The 18380-nt window shown below is 43.1% G+C and overlaps 2 protein-coding genes across 7 annotated transcripts in view; one reads left to right on the top strand and one right to left on the bottom strand.

Annotated features, from left to right (window-relative positions):
* KBTBD12 (kelch repeat and BTB domain containing 12) overlaps nucleotides 1-16282 on the bottom strand; it is a 56849-nt gene extending 40567 nt beyond the window's left edge. Inside the window, exons 1-5 of one of the 6 annotated variants that reach the window (XM_082413970.1) lie at nucleotides 15742-15809; nucleotides 10122-10230; nucleotides 6472-7653; nucleotides 2855-3125; nucleotides 625-775 (exon numbers count right to left, since the gene is read on the bottom strand). In XM_082413970.1, the coding sequence (XP_082270096.1) occupies nucleotides 625-775; nucleotides 2855-3125; nucleotides 6472-7541 (1492 nt within the window). In that variant the 5' untranslated portion in view covers nucleotides 7542-7653; nucleotides 10122-10230; nucleotides 15742-15809. The other 5 variants (XM_082413969.1, XM_082413967.1, XM_082413972.1 and 2 more) reach the window with 5 other exon arrangements.
* MGLL (monoglyceride lipase) overlaps nucleotides 1-18380 on the top strand; it is a 231021-nt gene that overhangs the window by 20643 nt on the left and 191998 nt on the right. The gene's annotated exons all lie outside the window — the stretch shown is intronic.

Below are 18380 nucleotides of genomic sequence, written 5' to 3' on the forward strand. Positions count from 1 at the left end.
CGAGCAAAGGACTTAATACAAGGAGTGGGAAGGATGGGGAGACACAGAGGGTGTTCAGAGTCACTCTAAGCCCCATTAGTGGGAGCGAACCAGTCTCTCACCGTGCCTAGTGGGGGGTGCAGGACCACACATACCAGAGATAAGAAAAACTGCATTCGGGTAAAAAAGTACTCAGTAAGCTCTGTAGGAGTTTGGTGGGTGAGGCAACACGAAGAGGCCTGGCGTAATCTGTGGCATCGTCTTATGTCTGCGGCCTTCCTCCTCTGTTAGGACAGAGAATCAGTTGGTTGCAAAAGCCCACGTTTCATCGTCTGAAGGCGGCCAAAGGCTTACTGCCTTGTCACCATATTTTACTTGGTGGGTATATAAGGATGTGTCACTACTGTTCTTGCATTCCAGGAGACTCAAAAATTTGATAAAAATAACTTTGCTTTCAACCAGTCAGTGGACTTTCATTTAATCTTATCTGACTGTGCTCTAGAAATTAAGAAACAAAAGAGAATTGGGGGCTAGTTGTGTATATAGTTGAACTGAAATGCAAGAGGAAGGGAGAATATTTCATTTTCACTGAGACAAACTGCTGAGAAAAATAAAAGGAGTTACACTCTTTGAGCTTCTTCTTACCCAGAACATAAATCTCACTGTTGACCACAGCTGTGCTGAATCGGTACTTTGAGTACTTCATGGGTGCCTGCTCTGTCCATTGATCTTGGCTGGGGTCATACTTCAACAGCTTGTTGCTTAATCGATCAGGTTCTTCATCAGGAAGATCCATCTGTATGAAGTTATGACAGCCAGTATAATAACACACCACTTAGAGATCTCTGTGAGTGCATGAATGCCGTTAATCCAAGCAGACAGCCAAGGAGGTAAATAGAGGTTAACTGTAGTGACTCATACTCACAGACACACCAAATCCCATGACTTGAGGTTGTAAGTACACTGTCAATATCGGAGGAATTTATATTCTACGATAATGGGGCTAAAGTGTTGGGTTATAGCAAACAATCTGTGATCTGAGCAGTGAGACAATACAGCATTTTTTTAAAAAAATGAAGCACTGCAAAGCCTTAAAAATAAAACCAAGCTTTTTTGAATAGTATTTAAAGTATAATTTTATTTTACCAAGCTTTATAGTGGTGGCTTAAATAATACTTGTGAGAAACTAATTTTAATAATTTATAAGGCGTTTTTCTTTATAATATTTTTCTAATCCAAATGGAACAAAATTACAAAAACACTTGAGTGTTTTAGTAATGAGGGTATTTTTATACCATAATACAGGAGTGGTCTGAATTTAATTTTAAAGATACATGGATTAATAGAAATTATTTGCAGTTATTTTTATGTATTTATTTTATGTACATATATATATATATTTTTTAATGACCAGAGAAAGTAGAAGTTGAATACGCACAGATGTATGTGGCTTTTCCTACTCCTAAACTTCAGGTCAAGTAATATTTTTTGTCTACAATGTGTTAGGAACTTCTATGACTTCAAGCTAAAGATGCTTAAGTGTCTTTTGCTTTTTGTTTTGGATGCAGGTGTTCAACAGAGAAATAATTTCCATACTTAAGAAAGTTGTATGCAATTAGTTTTAGCTCAGTGTTATAATCACTGTAGTGCAGTCACTACCCCGTCCGTGCTTTCTTGCAATTTAACGTATTGTATTCGGTACAGACTAGCAAAAGCTTTCGTTATGCAGTAAATACTGACATGTTTGAAGACATTATAAATTAGGAAATACTGACTTTATTGTTTTAATTTTCCTTCTAATTTAAGTATTTAATATTTACTTTAGTGGAAAAAAGCAAAGAAAAGCTTTTCTTTGGAGCATATTCATGCAAAATTAACTATGTAATGAATAGTTCTAAAAAAGCTTTATTACAAATAATTTGTCACGTTTCAGCTACTAGCTGTGATTAAATCTAAGCTACTTTTTGATATATAGCATGAATTTTAAAATGTATTAAATGTGAAGTTTGTTTTTAAAACAAGTATGATATATCATAAAAGGCAAAATTTAAGCTTATGAAATTATTTAAAAAGCACCAGTTTTATCATGAAGCGAATCTGGTGAAAGAAGAAATCATATAGGCTAAAATAAAATTAGTTTATGTCATGGGGACAGAAAGTGAGCTGGTAAGATTAATCTTTATTAGAAAGACTGGTTGGCCACGGCAGAAGGCAGCTGGAGTGAAACTTCTGGGAGAGCCCCAGGGCGCTCGGAGGGACACCAAAGAGAAGAGAAAGGGCCACTGTGGTCCCACTCCGCTGACTTCTCCATCCTGTCTTGCATCCCTTCGCTGGGCTTCAAGGCAGTCTCTGGTTTCTCTATCTGCTGATGCCCAGCAAAGACATGAAGAGGTTAAAATTGCAGTATACTTTTGTGGAGGTGGTTGTGCCATCACAGGATGAACATTCTGGTTCCCCACTTAGAGTAAGAACTTTAATATGAAAAAGACCTAAGAATCACTCGCCTCAGGTCATACAGCTGTAAAGCAGAGAGAACTGGGATGAGGGTCCAGCTTCTTTGCCTCCTACTTAGCTGCTCCGTACAGACAGCCGCGCAGCATAAGCGTCCTTCATAGTCAGCGAGACTGGGGAGGGTTATGAAGAGCACAGCACAAGTACTGAATGAAGTCATGCCTGTGAATGACACACTTTAAAATTCATTCTCCTAAGCTGCTTTAACGCTTTAAAATCTTCCATTTAATATTCTATAACATAGAAGGCATTTTACCGAAATGTGAGTCACACTCTTTTAGTATTCAACAACTACAGCATTTTTCAACAGAGCAGCCAGACTCAGCACAGCCATGCCAGTTAGGTACACAGGAAATTTCTTAACCTGAGGGGTCCAGCCTCCAATCACGTAAAGTTTATTATTCACTGTTACTACAGCATGACACGCCAACTGTAGTGGAAGGGGGGACACCCTTTTCCAAGTGTCTCGTTCTACAGAGTACTTATCAACACAGTTTGTAATAAGATACTGGTTTTTAATTTTCATCTGTCCTCCTATAACATAGAGGTCGTTATGGACGGTGCCCAGAGCGTAGAGCTCTCGAAATTCTGTTGTGCATAACTTTTCCCAAAACTGGTTTCCTCTATCATGATACCTGTAAATTAACAGAGAGAGAACCCAGAATTAGATTTAATATAAAAACAACTTGCCAAAAAAACACACTTGTTTCTTTCCAACGAAAAACAATATGATTTGGTTCTTCTAATGGGAGAAGAAAAAAACATAAATATAAGATAGTGATACAGGTTTGTGTTTTTTGGGGGAAAGAAATGCTGAACAAAATATAATTACACAGAAACAGTCAACCACACCTACCTAGAGAATTTTAGAAAAAAACAATATACTGAAGAAGTATAGATTATCCAGGGACTAGCCTTCATTTCCTAATTCTGGGAACGAAAAATAGGAAAGTCTTTTAGCAAATCATTTGCTAAAAGAAAATACGTAAAAATAAAGAAAAATAAAAAATGTCCTAGTCTGTTGACTAGAAGTCTCATTTCAATACTACATTAAAGAAATCTGTTTAGAGCGGAAAATCTGGAAATATTTAAATTCAGGTTTCTAATGGGATGATGCAGGATATATAGAATTTTAGGATTGTTCTTGTGGTTCTGACTGGCTTGGAACAGAGTCAAGAGCATGCTAGTGTATAAAAACCCACTGTAGGTGTCTGCTGGGCGTCTCACAGCTATTCTAATCTACTAGGCATGGTAGTTTCAGTAATTTCTACCACGAATAATTATGTTGGTCTGAGAAGAGTCTTGGGAGAAGAGCCAGGGACACTAGGTGATATGGTCTCAACACCTCCTAGAGTCCAGCACATTAAGTAATTATCTGTGTGTGTGCATGTGTGTGTGTGTGTGTGTGTGTAGCATTACATGGTCACCAAATGGATGAGTCTGTGCCCATCTTTTGTCTTGCCTCTTGACAGTGGCAAGTCTATTTTCTCGAATCATGATCGGGACAGATAGTCTAAGGAGGACAAAAGTACCCATGAGGGGACAGTGGGATAAAATATGTGAAATTAGTTCTGTCCTAGAAAATCCAGAAAGTATAATTGGAATTCAAAACTAAAACAAAACAAAAAACAAAAACCAGAAAAAATAGGGAAAATAAGAAAAAAAATTTGTTGTTTGGAAACAAATTTTGCATCAAACATGTGACAGTTAATCATATTACAGAAGTTTTCCCCATTGTTCTAGGCCAACTCTTAACGTTCTTCCCCAGAGACACCGTTTTACTTCAGGCTGGACAGGGAAGTTGGAAGATGGTGCTTTTTTCCTGCAGGCGTGTCTGCAGGACATTAAGCCTCAAGCAATGCTTCTGATAATCTTTTTATTTGCCCTGCTGACAGTTTCATTATTGCAAGAAATGAGGAGGGCAACTGATACTTTTACCCTAATTCTGACCAACGTGGAAGAGCCGTTGGTGATGGGGAACCAGGGTGAGTTCAAGACAGGAAAGAAAGGAAACAAGGGGTGTGTAGTTAGACACACGCATAGAACGGGAAGCAGGCATTCAAAAACAGTTAAGAGGAAAGACTTTGAAGGATGAAAACACACACTTTGAGAGGGTTGGACGTTTGTTAAGAATGAACTCTGATGGCAAAATTGTGGACTACCTTTATTTTTAAAAATTTATTCATTTTATTTTTGGCTGCATTGGGTCTTCGTTGCCGCACGCGGGCTTTCTCTAGTTGCGGTGAGTGGGGGCTACTTTTCGTTGCGGTGTGCAGGCTTCTCATTGCGGTGGTTTCTCTTGTTGCAGAGCATGGGCTCTAGGCGCGTGGGCTTCAGTAGTTGTGGTACACGGGCTCAATAGTTGTGGCTTGCGGGCTCTAGAGTGCAGGCTCAGTAGTTGTGGTGCACAGGCTTAGTTGCTCTGCAGCATGTGGGATCTTCCCGGACCAGGGCTCAAACCCATGTCCCCTGCATTGGCAGGTGGATTCTTAACCACTGAGCCACCAGGGAAGCCCTGCACTACCTTTAAGAGGAAGAAAATAGGTATCTATAGAACCCGAGGTTCTTGTACAAGAGGCTCTAAGGTGAAAAGAAGGGCACCCAGCCAAGAGCAAGTAGGAAACAAGTGTCAGGGACCCAGAGGACCCGTCCCAGGAGACCCATGCCCCCTTTCCCACAAGCACCTGAGGGCTTGTACCTGTTGCTGCTCAGTGACAGTTCTGTCACCACAGGCAGAGGGCCAGTCACTATCCAGGGCTTGTGTTCCCGCCCCCACTGCTGGGAAGAAGGGACACTTGCTCAACGTGTGAAGGTGACAGCGGGACGGGCCGAGAGCCTGAAGCAGGTACTGCGATGAGGAGAGATGACAGGAAAATAGCAGACCTCTCATTCTTTCTCTGTCCCCACTTTGCTGTCGAGAATCACTTCCCAACTGAAAAGTCTGAGAAACCCTGCTATGAGGGCCCAGAGAGTGGAGGGAGTGTAAGGAGAGCTCAAGGACCTACACGTACAACTCTTACTCAAACAGGTAGATTTAAGGGTTGAATTCTTGCTGAATAACAGGAAACAAATCTTTTTGTCCTCACATGCACCTAGACATACACTACTTCTTAGCAGGTACTCCTGTTCCTCTTACAGTTCTAGGATTAAAGAAGTCTTAGGCTACAAACATTTTACACTATTAGAGGTTTAGGAAAGACCCACTCATTAAGGGTACAGAATGAAGGACTTCCCTGGTGGTGCAGTGGTTAAGAACCCACCTGCCAATGCAGGGGACACGGGTTCAAGCCTTGGTCCGGGAAGATCTCACATGCTGTGGAGCAGCTAAGCCCCTGCGCCACAACTACTGAGCCCACAAGCCTCAACTACTGAAGCCCGCACGCCTAGAGCCCATGCTCTGCAACAAAGAGAAGCCACCGCAATGAGAAGCCCACACACCGCAATGAAGAGTAGCCCCCCGCTCGCCACAAGTAGAGAAAGCCCGTGTGCAGCAATAAAGACCCAACACAGCCAAAAAAAAAAAAAAAACAGTACAGAATGAAAACTGACAGATAAATAGTACTTTTTGGTCAAGAAAAAAAATTACTTATTACTCTGAATTGTGAACTATAAAAGTCAGTTCAAAGGCGTCAGTGTTAATAAACTTTTCTTCTTGTTAAAAGTTATATTCAGCTTTTCAAAAACAAAGCAATTATAGCATATGAATAGTGAAAGCTAAGAGTGAAAATATACAGACGAATCATAAAGTATATACATTTAACTTATGCACATTCAACTATATGTTCTTAATAATGAAAGGGAGAGAAAAATAATTTTAAAATGTGGATGATTTTGTTCTGAATTTTACATCTATGTAAAATACGTGATTACAGGGTAATTCTGACCACACGTAACTTAAGATGTGATCACTCAGCAGTACTTCTGCTAATGTCAAAGCAAGATAATTAAAACAAAGTTACAAGTATATGGCTAGATACAAACCTGTAGATTTCAACATTCTTGCTCTTTTGTCTGGAGAGTTTAGAGACACTTGCTTCTCCAGCCACAATGATAGTGTTGTTTTCCATGACAACACCAGTACACACAGTGCCTAAACCCTCCCCATACTTGGGAGATGAGATGAAATAGGTCTTGCGCAATGCAGGATCATAGCAAAAACTGGCATCTCCGTAGTTCCTACGTCTCGACCTGATTCCTGAAGAATTGTTGCCAATGCACAGCAAAAGACTGGTAGTCTCCATGCCATAACGAAGATTGAGAGAGTGCTGTTGACGGGTCTTGATGGCTTTGAATGCGTTTTGAATGATGTCAATGCAATTTGCATCACACAGAAGCATTGTGTTCCTTTTCAGGGCTTGTCTTAAAGAAGAAGGATTTACCAGTTGCAACCTAACTTGCTTCAGAAGTTCCGCAAGATGCTCTGTGCGCAGTTCTCGGTTACGATTTACCCATCTCAGAACTAGGTCCAGAATGCTCTCTTCTCTGGATATGTTCAGGTCATCTGATTTAATAAGCGTCAGAAATTGGTGCACTTCAATTTCTAGTATCTCTTCATGTAAGCTCACCTCAGCAAAGTGCTGATATAAATACCTCTTCGATTGATCAGCTAAATCTTCAGCTCCAATCTGCTTTGCAAAATGATAGATACCCACACAGTTCGAGGCATCCATATGGTCCATCATATACTTCTGACACACACTGAAGACTTCCTCCATCTGCATAAAATAGGCGGCCATAGCCACAGTCTGTACATTGGCGTTACTGATCTCCAGAGCCGCATGGTACATATAATTTAATATCACCGACACACTTTCTGCTGTGATGTCATAAAGTACGACTTCCCTCTGAGTACACTCAAGTAGTCCACAGGTAAACATCGCTTTGAAATAAGGACTAAATGCAGCCAGAACGAGCCTGTGGCAAGGGAATTTCTCCCCTTCTGCGATGAGTACAACATCAATCATCTCTGCTAGTTCTTTCATGTTCTTAATTTTATTCAGTAAATTCAAGCTGTGTTGGTATTTTTCTTTTCCCTCAGTCTTGCACTCCATGGTGTCCTCTCCAGTGTTTCTAAGTAAGTCTTCTTTAAATGTAGTTTGATTCTTGAGGTCCTGTTTACATGTCTGATTACTCACCAAGCAACAGAGATGTCATGTAACATTCCTGAAGGAAAGAAAAGAGGGAGTTTTCTTCTAAGAAAATAAATTCTCTGTAATTTAAATATGCAGCATTAGTTCTAAGAAGTATTTATAAGTAAATATTATTCATTCCAAGCAGAGTAGTTTAACATTAAGACAACTACTTTGGTATCTAAAAATAACATCATTGATTGTAAAATTAAAAACAGTAAATTATTAACCACTAACAATATTTTCCTAATTAGCAGCAGAGATTTTTCTAGTGGAGGCTGGAAAGTCCTCCCTCTCAAGGTGAATGAAGAGAAAAGGGATAAGATGAGCACCTTTCGCATTTCCGCTTCCAGTTACCAAATTCAGCTGACCCGTAGATGGAGGATACAGAGGCATTAGGAAGCATCCTCTCTGAGGGGATGCCGCATCACCGAAAGGGTTATGTGCACCGTCCCCCAAAATGCACCCAAATGCTGTCAGCAGCAATCTGAAAAATCACAAGGGGGCCTTGCAGGCTGGCTGAAAAAAAAGTCCACTAAAATTCTGCTCGAACTTTGCTATGTGGCAAATAATTCAAAACTGTGCTTTGGAAAGCGCAACCAAATACGTGCTGATGTGAGAATTCACAATACTTGAAACTTACAACTAAATCATCCTAAGCTTAGAAAACACAAAAAGTCCTCGCGTTTCTCTGCCCTTCCTGCTCAGCTTCTCTCTCTTCCCTATCTCACAGAGGCAGAGGCGGAATCACTTCTTGCCTGAAAAAGCACTAGTCTAATTAAAAATCTCTTTAAGCTGATTGTCTCAGCTTCCCCTTCCCCAGGGAACTGCAAACAGGATGTTTCAAGGAAGCTAATCAGCTCTTTTGATTTAAAGAAGGACACTCCTAGAGCCAGAAGCCTTAATGGGAGGAGCGGATCTCAAACTCTGTCACCCTGTCCAGGTCTAACGCCACTGTAAGTCGCACGCAGTGAGAATAAACCTTCATGGTAGAAAAGTCAGCACGCGGAGCTAAGAAAGGCAGGGAGGTGATCATTTCAACACTGTGAAAGCAAAATCTGTCAGCCGTAAAGCTTATAAATTTTTTAAATTTCTGTAATCCTGTAAAGGATTAGAAATCTCATATGTCTCAATGAGACTTGGCACTTTTTCAGTGTTGAATTAAAGTTCATTTTAGGAAACAAGTGTTAAGCATGATAGGAATGTTTAATTATATAATGGCAACTGTAAGACCTAAAAACCACTGTGCTGAAGGGTGTGGAATCATAATAACTAGCCAGTCTTGGAATCCGTATACTTGAAATAGAAAGAAATAAAACCCTCCTCGCTGGATTTTCTGGCATTAATGGCTCAGTTTTATTTCAATAAGAACTTAAGACTTTCTGTGCAAGGGTTTGCAGGTTAAAAGTGATCTTTGCTTTTTCGCTTTATTTGTTTTAGATTTTTACAAAGAGAATCCAATTATGGGTAATTAAGAGGTCATTATATTTCTAAATTCTCCTATAACATATTATGATTAGCCCAAATCATATTATGTAGGCTTCTTTACACATAAACACCTCAATCAACTTTATAGATGACAGCTGTTACTTCAAACTAAAAACGGTAAAACCTTTCTTATAAGGAAATATTTTAAAATTTCTATTCCATTTGTACTGATATACAAGAATCCCTCAAAGGGTACCAGTACCCACAATGCTAGAAGGCCAAGGGTAGCTTCCAGATCGGATCACGTGATCTAACACAGTGCAGGTAGTTCAGACTCATTAGTTCTTGATGTTGCTGGAAAGAAACCGGATGCTGGGGACCCAAATGTTAGGACTACAACCTAGGGTTTTGTATCTTTAAGGCAGGAACCAAGCTACCCTCGTTGAACTTTTTGGCATAGGGCTAGTTTAATGAAAACAAAAGTGGCATTAGTTTCAAAGAGAGGTTAAAAATGAGATACCTGGTACATTATGGACTGGTTTTCTTGATAAAGATGTTATAGGTAATATCTTATTATTTTTTTTTTTTTTAAAGAAGTTTGAACACTAAGACCTTGAGCTCTTAGTGGTCTTCTCTCTCCTAGGGGCATTTGCTTTATTTAATTTAATTTAATTTAATTAATTAATTAATTTATTTTTGGCTGTGTTGGGTCTTCGTTTCTGTGCGAGGGCTTTCTCTAGTTGCGGCGAGCGGGGGCCACTCTTCATCGCGGTGCGCGGGCCTCTCACTGTCGCGGCCTCTCTTGTTGCGGAGCACAGGCTCCAGACGCGCAGGCTCAGTAGTTGTGGCTCACGGGCCCAGTTGCTCCGCGGCATGTGGGATCTTCCCAGACCAGGGCTCGAACCCGTGTGCCCTGCATTGGCAGGCGGATTCTCAACCACTGCGCCAGCAGGGAAGCCCCTATAGGTAATATCTTATACACAACTCTATAGCGGACAGTGTTGGCTTTCTCCCCACATCCAGCCTGCCTTTCCTTGGTGCCACTGGGGTGGGCCTGACTCCCGTTCTCCTTACCACTGAGGCTGGTGGGAGACCTGAGATTGGCCCGACTGGAGTGAAGCTCAGTCTCTGGCTCACTGGTTGGGGATGTCCACGTGTTACAAAGAGGAGAGGTCTGGATCCGCTGCAGCCGTGTGCCCACAGCCAGCATGAGGACACAGCCAGTACAGGAAAGAAGGCAGAGACTTCAGAGCAGTGGAGCTTGAAACATGCCTTAAGCATGCCTTAAAACGTGTGTTTTTCAGTTTTGAGAGAGAAACCATCCCGCTCATTGTTTAAGCTAGTTCGAGTTGGGAGTGCTGGTACTGGCACTCAGGAGTCCTCTCTAGTATAAGGGGCATGTGCAAGTACTGAGACAAGGTTGCTGAAGGGAGCAGCAATTACATATTTCATAAAGTTTCGCTTTAGGTGTATTCTTATATTCCCTATTATTACACTGTCAAGTAAAAGAGCTGTAGAAACTTCTCATTATGCTCATTTCTCCTTGATAGAAGGCAAAAGTCCCTACGTCAACTCTTCTGAGTTTACCTCTTCTCATTAAATGGCTACAGCATTTTACAGGCACACGAACTGAGTCTTGAGCCCAGTTCCATCTGACTCCAGAGTCTGCACTCTAAATCACTCCCTCTAGAGCAAGCACCAAACTAGGGCCAGAGAGAAAACACCTCAGCCTTTGTAGGGTTTCTGTCTTAACAGTTCAGCTCTGCCGTCGCAATGCAGGAGCAGCCAGAGGTGATACGTAAACCAGTGGGCATCACTCTGTGCCAAAAAATGCGTTTCATGGACACTGAGACTTGAACTTCATACATTTCCACATCTTCTTTTGATCGTAAAAAGCCACTTAAAATTATAAAATTCATTCTTAGCTCATGGGTGATATAAAGCAGGCAACAGGGCAACAACTCCTGTGCCACTGTCGTAAATAAATCCACTTTCTAGATTATGTCTGGTGCCTAATCTCCAGTTCTCTGCTTAAAACTCCAGCTGAAGAGTTTTGAGAAGGGGAACAGTCAAATTCCTGTTTTAAAAAGATCATCTGGTGTCCCCAAGATTCCCAAAGATAAATCAGTTTCTTGAATAAATACTTTACTTGGGTAGAGTTTCTCTGCCCCAAATGCTGGCTTCAACCACAAAAAATACTTTTAAAAAGGAAATAAGAAACATTTATGAATTTTTTAGATGGGCACATATATTTAAGTATCCCTTCCTTCTAATTGCCTTTTATAAAACTCTTGAAACCTACTCTAATTGCTGTGGATTTACAGACCAAGTGAATTTACTGGTGGAAATCCTGAGAGATACCTGGTCAGTTAAATTAGCCATCATACTTCAATAAGCATTCTCAGCATTGTTCCTTGTATACATAAGGTACACAGAAGATGCTGGCATTGCAGATGGGGCTTTGAAGTGAGATAGTCCTGGGCCTGAATCTCAGTTTAGCCACTGCTTTCTGTCATCCTAAAATTATGTAACCTTTCTTTTTTTTTTTTTAATTTATTTATTATTATTATTTTTTATTTGTTGGCTGTGTTGGGCCTTTGTTGCTGTGCGCGAGCTCTCTCTAGTTGGGGTGAGTGGGGGCTACTCTTTGTTGTGGTGCGCAGGCTTCTCATTGCGGTGGCTTCTCTTGTTGCAAAGCATGGCCTCTAGGTGCCCGGTCTTCAGCCGTTGCAGCACGCGGGCTCAGTAGTTGTGGCTCGTGGGCTCTAGAGTGCAGCCTCAGTAGTTGTGGCACACGGGCTTAGTTGCTCCACGGCATGTGGGATCTTCCCGGACCAGGGCTTGAACCCGTGTCCCCTGCATTGGCAGGCGGATTCTTAACCACTGCACCACCAGGGAAGTCCCATAAAATTATGTAACCTTTCTGAACCTTGGTTTCTGCATGTGTAAATTGGGGTTTCTGTATATAAATAAAGTAGTTGGATCAGTCCTTTGTATCCAAGTGCTCACAGTGGGGTAGCAGAGGGTAGCTCAGAGGTTCGGAACGTGGGCTTTGACTTGGGTTCCTGAGACCTGGGTTCTGAGACCTCGCTCTACCATTTACAACATGAGCAAGTTTCTCAGCCTCTTTTCGATTCCTTGCTTGGAATTAGTTTTGAGAATTATATAAGAATAGTTGGGAGAATTAAATAAGGCCATGCATGTATAACATGTAATTTACTTGGTAAAGCTGAAACTGGATACACCTGTACAAACATTTTTTGAACAATAACAATGTTTGGGTTCATATACAAACTCCTTGTGGGTACAGACACAGCTCACAAATAAAAGAGAGCTGACAGCAACTTTTTCTTGTAATGAGGGCACAGAGGGCATTCTCCTTTCATCAGCAAAATAAAATTGTATAAATGTTCTCAGTGATATCAGTGGGAAGTTATTCTCTGCTCCAATTTATAGAAGACTGAATTGTGCATTCATATTAATAGTACCCATAATAATGGAGAAAAAATGAGTAGCAAAAATAAATATAAATCACAAGAATAAAGCCTAATTACTTTGCAAATCCAAAATGCAGTTTTACTCATGTCCAGTATACTTAGTTTTAAGAAATGGATTGCTATAAATTTTAATGTGGGGCTTCCCTGGTGGCGCAGTGGTTAAGAATCCGCCTGCCAACGGAGAGGACACGGGTTCAAGCCCTGGTCCAGGAAGATCCCACATGCCTCGGAGCAACTAAGCCCATGCGCCACAACTACTGAGGCTGCGCTCTAGAGCCCGCGAGCCACAATTACTGAGCCCACGTGCCTAGAGCTTGTGCTCCGCAACAAGAGAAGCCACCGCAATGAGAAGCCCGCTCACCACAACGAAGAGTAGCCCCCGCTCGCCACAACTAGAGGAAGCCTGAGCACAACAACAAAGACCCAACACAGCCAATAACTAACTAAATAAATAAATTTATTAAAAAAATAAAATAGAATTTAATGTGGCATAAAAATGTTAGTTTACTTAAACTACCAATGTTTTGCTTTTACAATGTTTAATTTTATAATCATTATATTATCTTTACAGTTGCTACTTTTTCTAAATAATGATTGAGACATGACCATGACTCCATGTTTTGCTGAAGTTAAAACTAGTTTAAATTCATAGCAGCACTGTTTGAAATAGTAAAAATTTGGAAATAACCTAAATATTCGTTAACAGGAGAACAGACAGACTGTAGCATATTCACTCAAGAGAATATTGTACAGCAAAAAAAAAAAAAAAAAAGAATGAACTAGAGCTCCATGTATCGACATGGATGAATTTCACAAACATCAATGTGTGAAACAGACTAAAAGAATAGGTGCTGCCCGCCACTGATATCTTCTTTAAATTATGCAAAACAATACTATATATTCTAATAGAGTAAATGTAGGTGATATATTATGACAAAATAAATATAAATGGTGAATCTGGTAAAGGGTCTATGGGAGTTTTTTGTCCTACTGTTAGAACTTTCCTGTAAGTTTGAAATTATATCAAAAGAAAAAGTTAAAAGAATTGTATATTCTTTAAGGGTATGTACAACTGTAGTGGAATATAAAGAAGTGAAAGGTAATTCTAAACACCAAGTTCCGGACAGTGGTTGCTTTCCGGAGGCGTGGAAGGAGGGCACACAGCTGGAGGAGGGTGACAGGAGTTCCAGCTGCATAATCAGCGTTCGACTTCATCAGCTGCATGGCGGGAACCCGATAACATACTTTATTATTCATTAGGCCTTTTTGCACGTCTTAAATATTGCATAAACTAAAGTTAAAAATTGTGTTAACATTAGAGTAACTTATAACTTTGAAAACCTAACCTATTGGGTTGGCCAAAAGTTTTGTTCGGGTTTTTCCATAACATCAAAGCCCAAACGAACTTTTTGGCCAGCCCCATACAGTGTAAACCACATCAGTGCGTGTACATATATAGAGAGAAGCAGACAGATAGGCAGACAGGATACGTAGATACATTGAGAATTTTCTTTTTAACCTGTCAAAGTGTAGGCAGCCCAACTTATGAGTCATTGGAAAATACAAATGCTTACAACCTGCTTCTCCAGTCTTAATGAGAACTGCTCTGGGAGAAAGAAACAATTCCTTCCTACTTGTGCTTTGGTGGGAAAAGAAGTTACTGGATTCCAGAATTAGTGTATACATTTTTTTCCCATAGAAATGTTCAGTATGTGAGTAGGTCATAATATGAAACGATAGAGTTGATCAACAGCAAAGCCTTGAATTTTATCGATGAAAAAAACTGAAGACCTGAGAAATTACTTGGTAAGGGTCCTACATTCCAGCCTAAAACCCCCTTCAACAGATTTTGATTGGCAAGCCAAGGAATGTCAAAATGACATCAATGATGTCTCAGTTCCAAAGCTTAAAACACAGCCCTTCTGTAAGCTGGTGACTCTCATGTATGAAATCATTACCCCACATTTAAAAAAATACCTCAAGCCTATTTGCACCAGCACTACCCGTCCTCCAGGCATCAGGAGGCCCTTCCTAGCCTGGCACCTCCCAGCCCTTCCTGCCCCATCTCCGGACTTTCCTTCCTCATATTTTCCAATCTCTTTGGTAGTACTGAACCACTCACTATTCTAATGCTATGTGGCTACACATGTTGTTCCCTGTGTCTGGAATATTCTTCACCTGCTTCCACCTGAAAAAATGTAACTGGCTCTTCAAAATTCAGTACAGACGTCACTTCCTCAGTGAAGCCTTCTCTGCCCTTCCTTGCTTGTACCTTGAACACGGTGGTTATTGCACCGTTGTTACTGCAATTTATTTACGCATTCGCCCTCCTCACCTTTCACTGATGCGCACATTGAGGGTAGGGGGTCAGGTCTTAAACCTTTCTGTATTCTTAGCGTCTGTCTGTGACAATGGCTGGCACAGAAGAGTTGCTCAGGACGGTTTGTGCAATTAAATGAATGCGTTGCTTAGTCCTAAATTACAACTTCATAACTTTTTTTTCTTTTAGGTTTTATACATGTTATTAACCACTGTCTTGAAGATATTTTGATTCTTCAAGTTGCTATCCGTTTGTCCAAGTCAAATAAATCACCCAGAATCATTAACTTGATTTCCTTGCCTACAGCCTGACACATTCTGACACCCACTTCTCCCATCCTCAAAATTAATTCCCCGTCACCACTGCGCTCAGGAATTTGGCCCCCATTCTTAGAGAACTGAGGCCAGAGATAGCACATTGGCTGCTCAGACTTTTTTTTTTTTTTTTGTAAATTAATTGTCAACATGCAGAGCTGAAACATTCCAGCATCTATTGAAAAAAAAAAAACGGAAGATAGGGCAACAGTGGGTTCTTAATTCCCATGGCGACAACCACCAGCAGGACCTGAGTAGCCCCACCTCTCAGATGGCACACCTCCTCCCCATTCCCAGCCCCCTCGCCCTAATGGAGACCTGATAGTCCTCATTTATAATTTTTTTCACCCCTGCCCCTTTAGTTATCCTACAGCATTTACCTTGGTGACCCATGGCTTTTCCCATTGCTCCCCACACCCTGGTTTGCTTCAGCATCACCGTCTTGTGCAGACCCTGGCTGAAAATGGCTCAGAACACCTGCCCCACCCTGAACGCACTCCGAGTCTCCCAGGAGCATTGGAAAATACTGGATTTTTTGCAAAGTAATAATCCGCTCCACACACCTGGCTTCTAATGAAGGCCAGGATGGAGATGAAGCTAAATAAGGCAAGTTTCCTTTTTCCTTTCCTTTGAAGAGCTGACGTTTTGTATTCTTACCAGAGCCTTTAACATGCATCGAGCTCGTTAGTTACTCTTAAGAACCCCGCGGGGGTTGGGGGTGGGGTGGGAAACGCAGGGCGATTCGACTCCTCAGTCTACGGTTCAGAGAGCGGATCCTGTCGAGTGCCGGGCACTGTTCTCGGTTCCAGGAGGACCCCCGGGACGGGCAGACACAGGCGCCCCCTCCACGGCCGCCAGGGCCGGCGAGGGCGGCCCAGGACCAGGCGGTCAGGGTCGCGGGGCTGCACGCGCGGCGGGGGCGCAGGTGCCGGAGGGGCCCCCGGTGGTCCCCGCGGCCCGGTCACCGTTACTTACGGGGCTACCCCGACGGGAGGCACGGCCGCACTCGCTCCGCAGGGGCCGCCGCAATGGCGCCGCGACCCGGCCTGGGGCGCCTGACCTGCTGGCGCTGCCCAATATGGGCAGAGCCGGCGAGCGATATAAATAGACGGCGCGGGGAGGGGGCGCGGCGCCCGCGGGCAGGAGGCGGCCTGGCAGCTCCGCGGGCGGACAGGTGCTCGCGCTCCGCACCCACGCTCCCGCCCCGGGCTGAAGGGACTACGCGCCGCAGCGCCTGCGTGTGTGTGTGTGTGTACATGTGTACACATGTGTGGAGGTGTGGGTACACGTGTGGGTACAGCGTGTGCGCAGGTGCAGGGCATCAGTGCCTGAGGCTTCATGCTCAGCACCCGTGGGCACGGGAGGACGGGATTCCAGCAGTTGCCACAAACTCATTTTTTGGGTCCTTACTGGCTGTTCTGGCCTGAAGGGCTGGGAGCATGTGGCCTGTGCCCATCACACCCTGCAGAGCGCCACACTGTAGCCAGGTGTGCAGACCTGTCACATCTCCCCACACCCCCGAAAGCTCCCAGAGGCCAAGAGCTCTGTCCTGTCCACCTTGGCGGCCCACTCACATGCTGGCTGGGGCCCTCCAGAGAACGGATGGTCAGGGAGCGGTCACTGATTTGGGTGATGGAGGGGCAAAGCTGGTAAGTGACAGGAAGGAGGGCCTTACCTGGTGTCCTAGCTCCGCTCTGCCCCTGGAAGCCTCATGATCTCCTGTGATTAGCTCAGATTCTTGGAGGACAGTAGACAAGACCATATTGCACCTGGCTCACACCCAAGTTATTAGGAGGATGAAACAGGAGAGCCAATAGGTGTGACAGTGCTTTGATAACTATCAGGTAACCCAAGCCGTTTTCTCCCGATGGGGCAGGTGTTACTAAATGCAGACTCCTCTCCCCAAAGGTCTTGAAAGTGGGGCAGAAGGCCATCTCTTACTGATAGTACTGATTGTATCCTGTCCTGAGGCAGAGACAGGGACATTTCTTTTGGAGGCTCTTCTGCTTTAAGAATCTGTCAGAGGGGAACTTCCTTGGTGGCGCAGTGGTTAAGAATCTGCCTGCCAATGCAGGGGACATGGGTTTGAGCCCTGGTCCAGGAAGATCCCACATGCTGCGGAGCAACTAAGCCCGTGTGCCACAACTACTGAGCCTGCGCTCTAGAGCCCGCCAGCCACAACTACTGAGCTCATGTGCAGCCATAAATAAATAAATAAATACATGAATAAATAAATAAGAATCTGTCAGAGGGAAGCTGGGGAAGGGAGGTACTGTCTGTCTACTAAGCCTCACCTGCCCACTCCTGTGATGATAAACCACCCAGAGAGCCCAGCCTTGGGGCACTCAAGGCTGCACACAACTTAATCTAATAGATTTCAGGGTTTTTGAAAGGTCACGAACCTTCTGGACGCCAAATTTCTCTCCACATCCCAAGATTATTTCATTTCCCCCAAGCAATGAAATCCTCAAATCCTGAGTCTATGAATCATCAAGTCTTGCGGTGAGGCAGAGTCCAAGTACACTGACTGTTATTTTCTGTTGCTTTATTAAGCAGTGGTTAGTATCTTGCATACGGTGTGAGTCAAGATGTATAGGTTCCGCTGCTCTAACAGAGAATTCCAGTGATAGTTCCCTAACAGGAAGGAACGTAAGTTTTCCTTCATACGGTGCCTGGTGGAAGGGCTCCAAGGCTCCTCAGGCAGCTCCACAGTCACTGCCCCGGGCACCTCCCCTCCACCCTTCTTACTCCACCTTCCCTAGAGTACTGCCCTGGTCCACATGCTCCAAGACAGCTCACCACCACCTCCAGCTGGGAGGCACAGGAGAGGGGGGAAGCCTCCTCCCTTTAAGGACACACCCGGAATTCACTCTTCAGATACTGCTGTCCGTAACTTAGTTACATGGTCAAACCTCGCCCATGGCGGTGGGACTGGGAATTCTAGTCTCTCCTGGGTGGCCAGTAGCTCCGTTATTTACATTATGATCCAGCTGGCAGTCTTTGCCCTACACATTCTCTGTAGATTCGTCAATCTACAAACGTTTATTTCACCTTCCGTAAAACCTTGCACCACTCCTTTCTAGCCCTGTTTTCAGGTTTAGTTTTGCATTTGTTGGTGTAATTGTGAGATCAATGGCCCTTCTCCCCACGAAGTGAGGGCAGGGCTGTATCTGTTTCTGCTCACCCTTGTGCCCAGAGCCTG

Source organism: Balaenoptera physalus (assembly GCF_965194825.1).
Source record: "Balaenoptera physalus genome assembly, chromosome: 11".
Classification (NCBI taxonomy): Eukaryota; Metazoa; Chordata; class Mammalia; order Artiodactyla; family Balaenopteridae; genus Balaenoptera; species Balaenoptera physalus.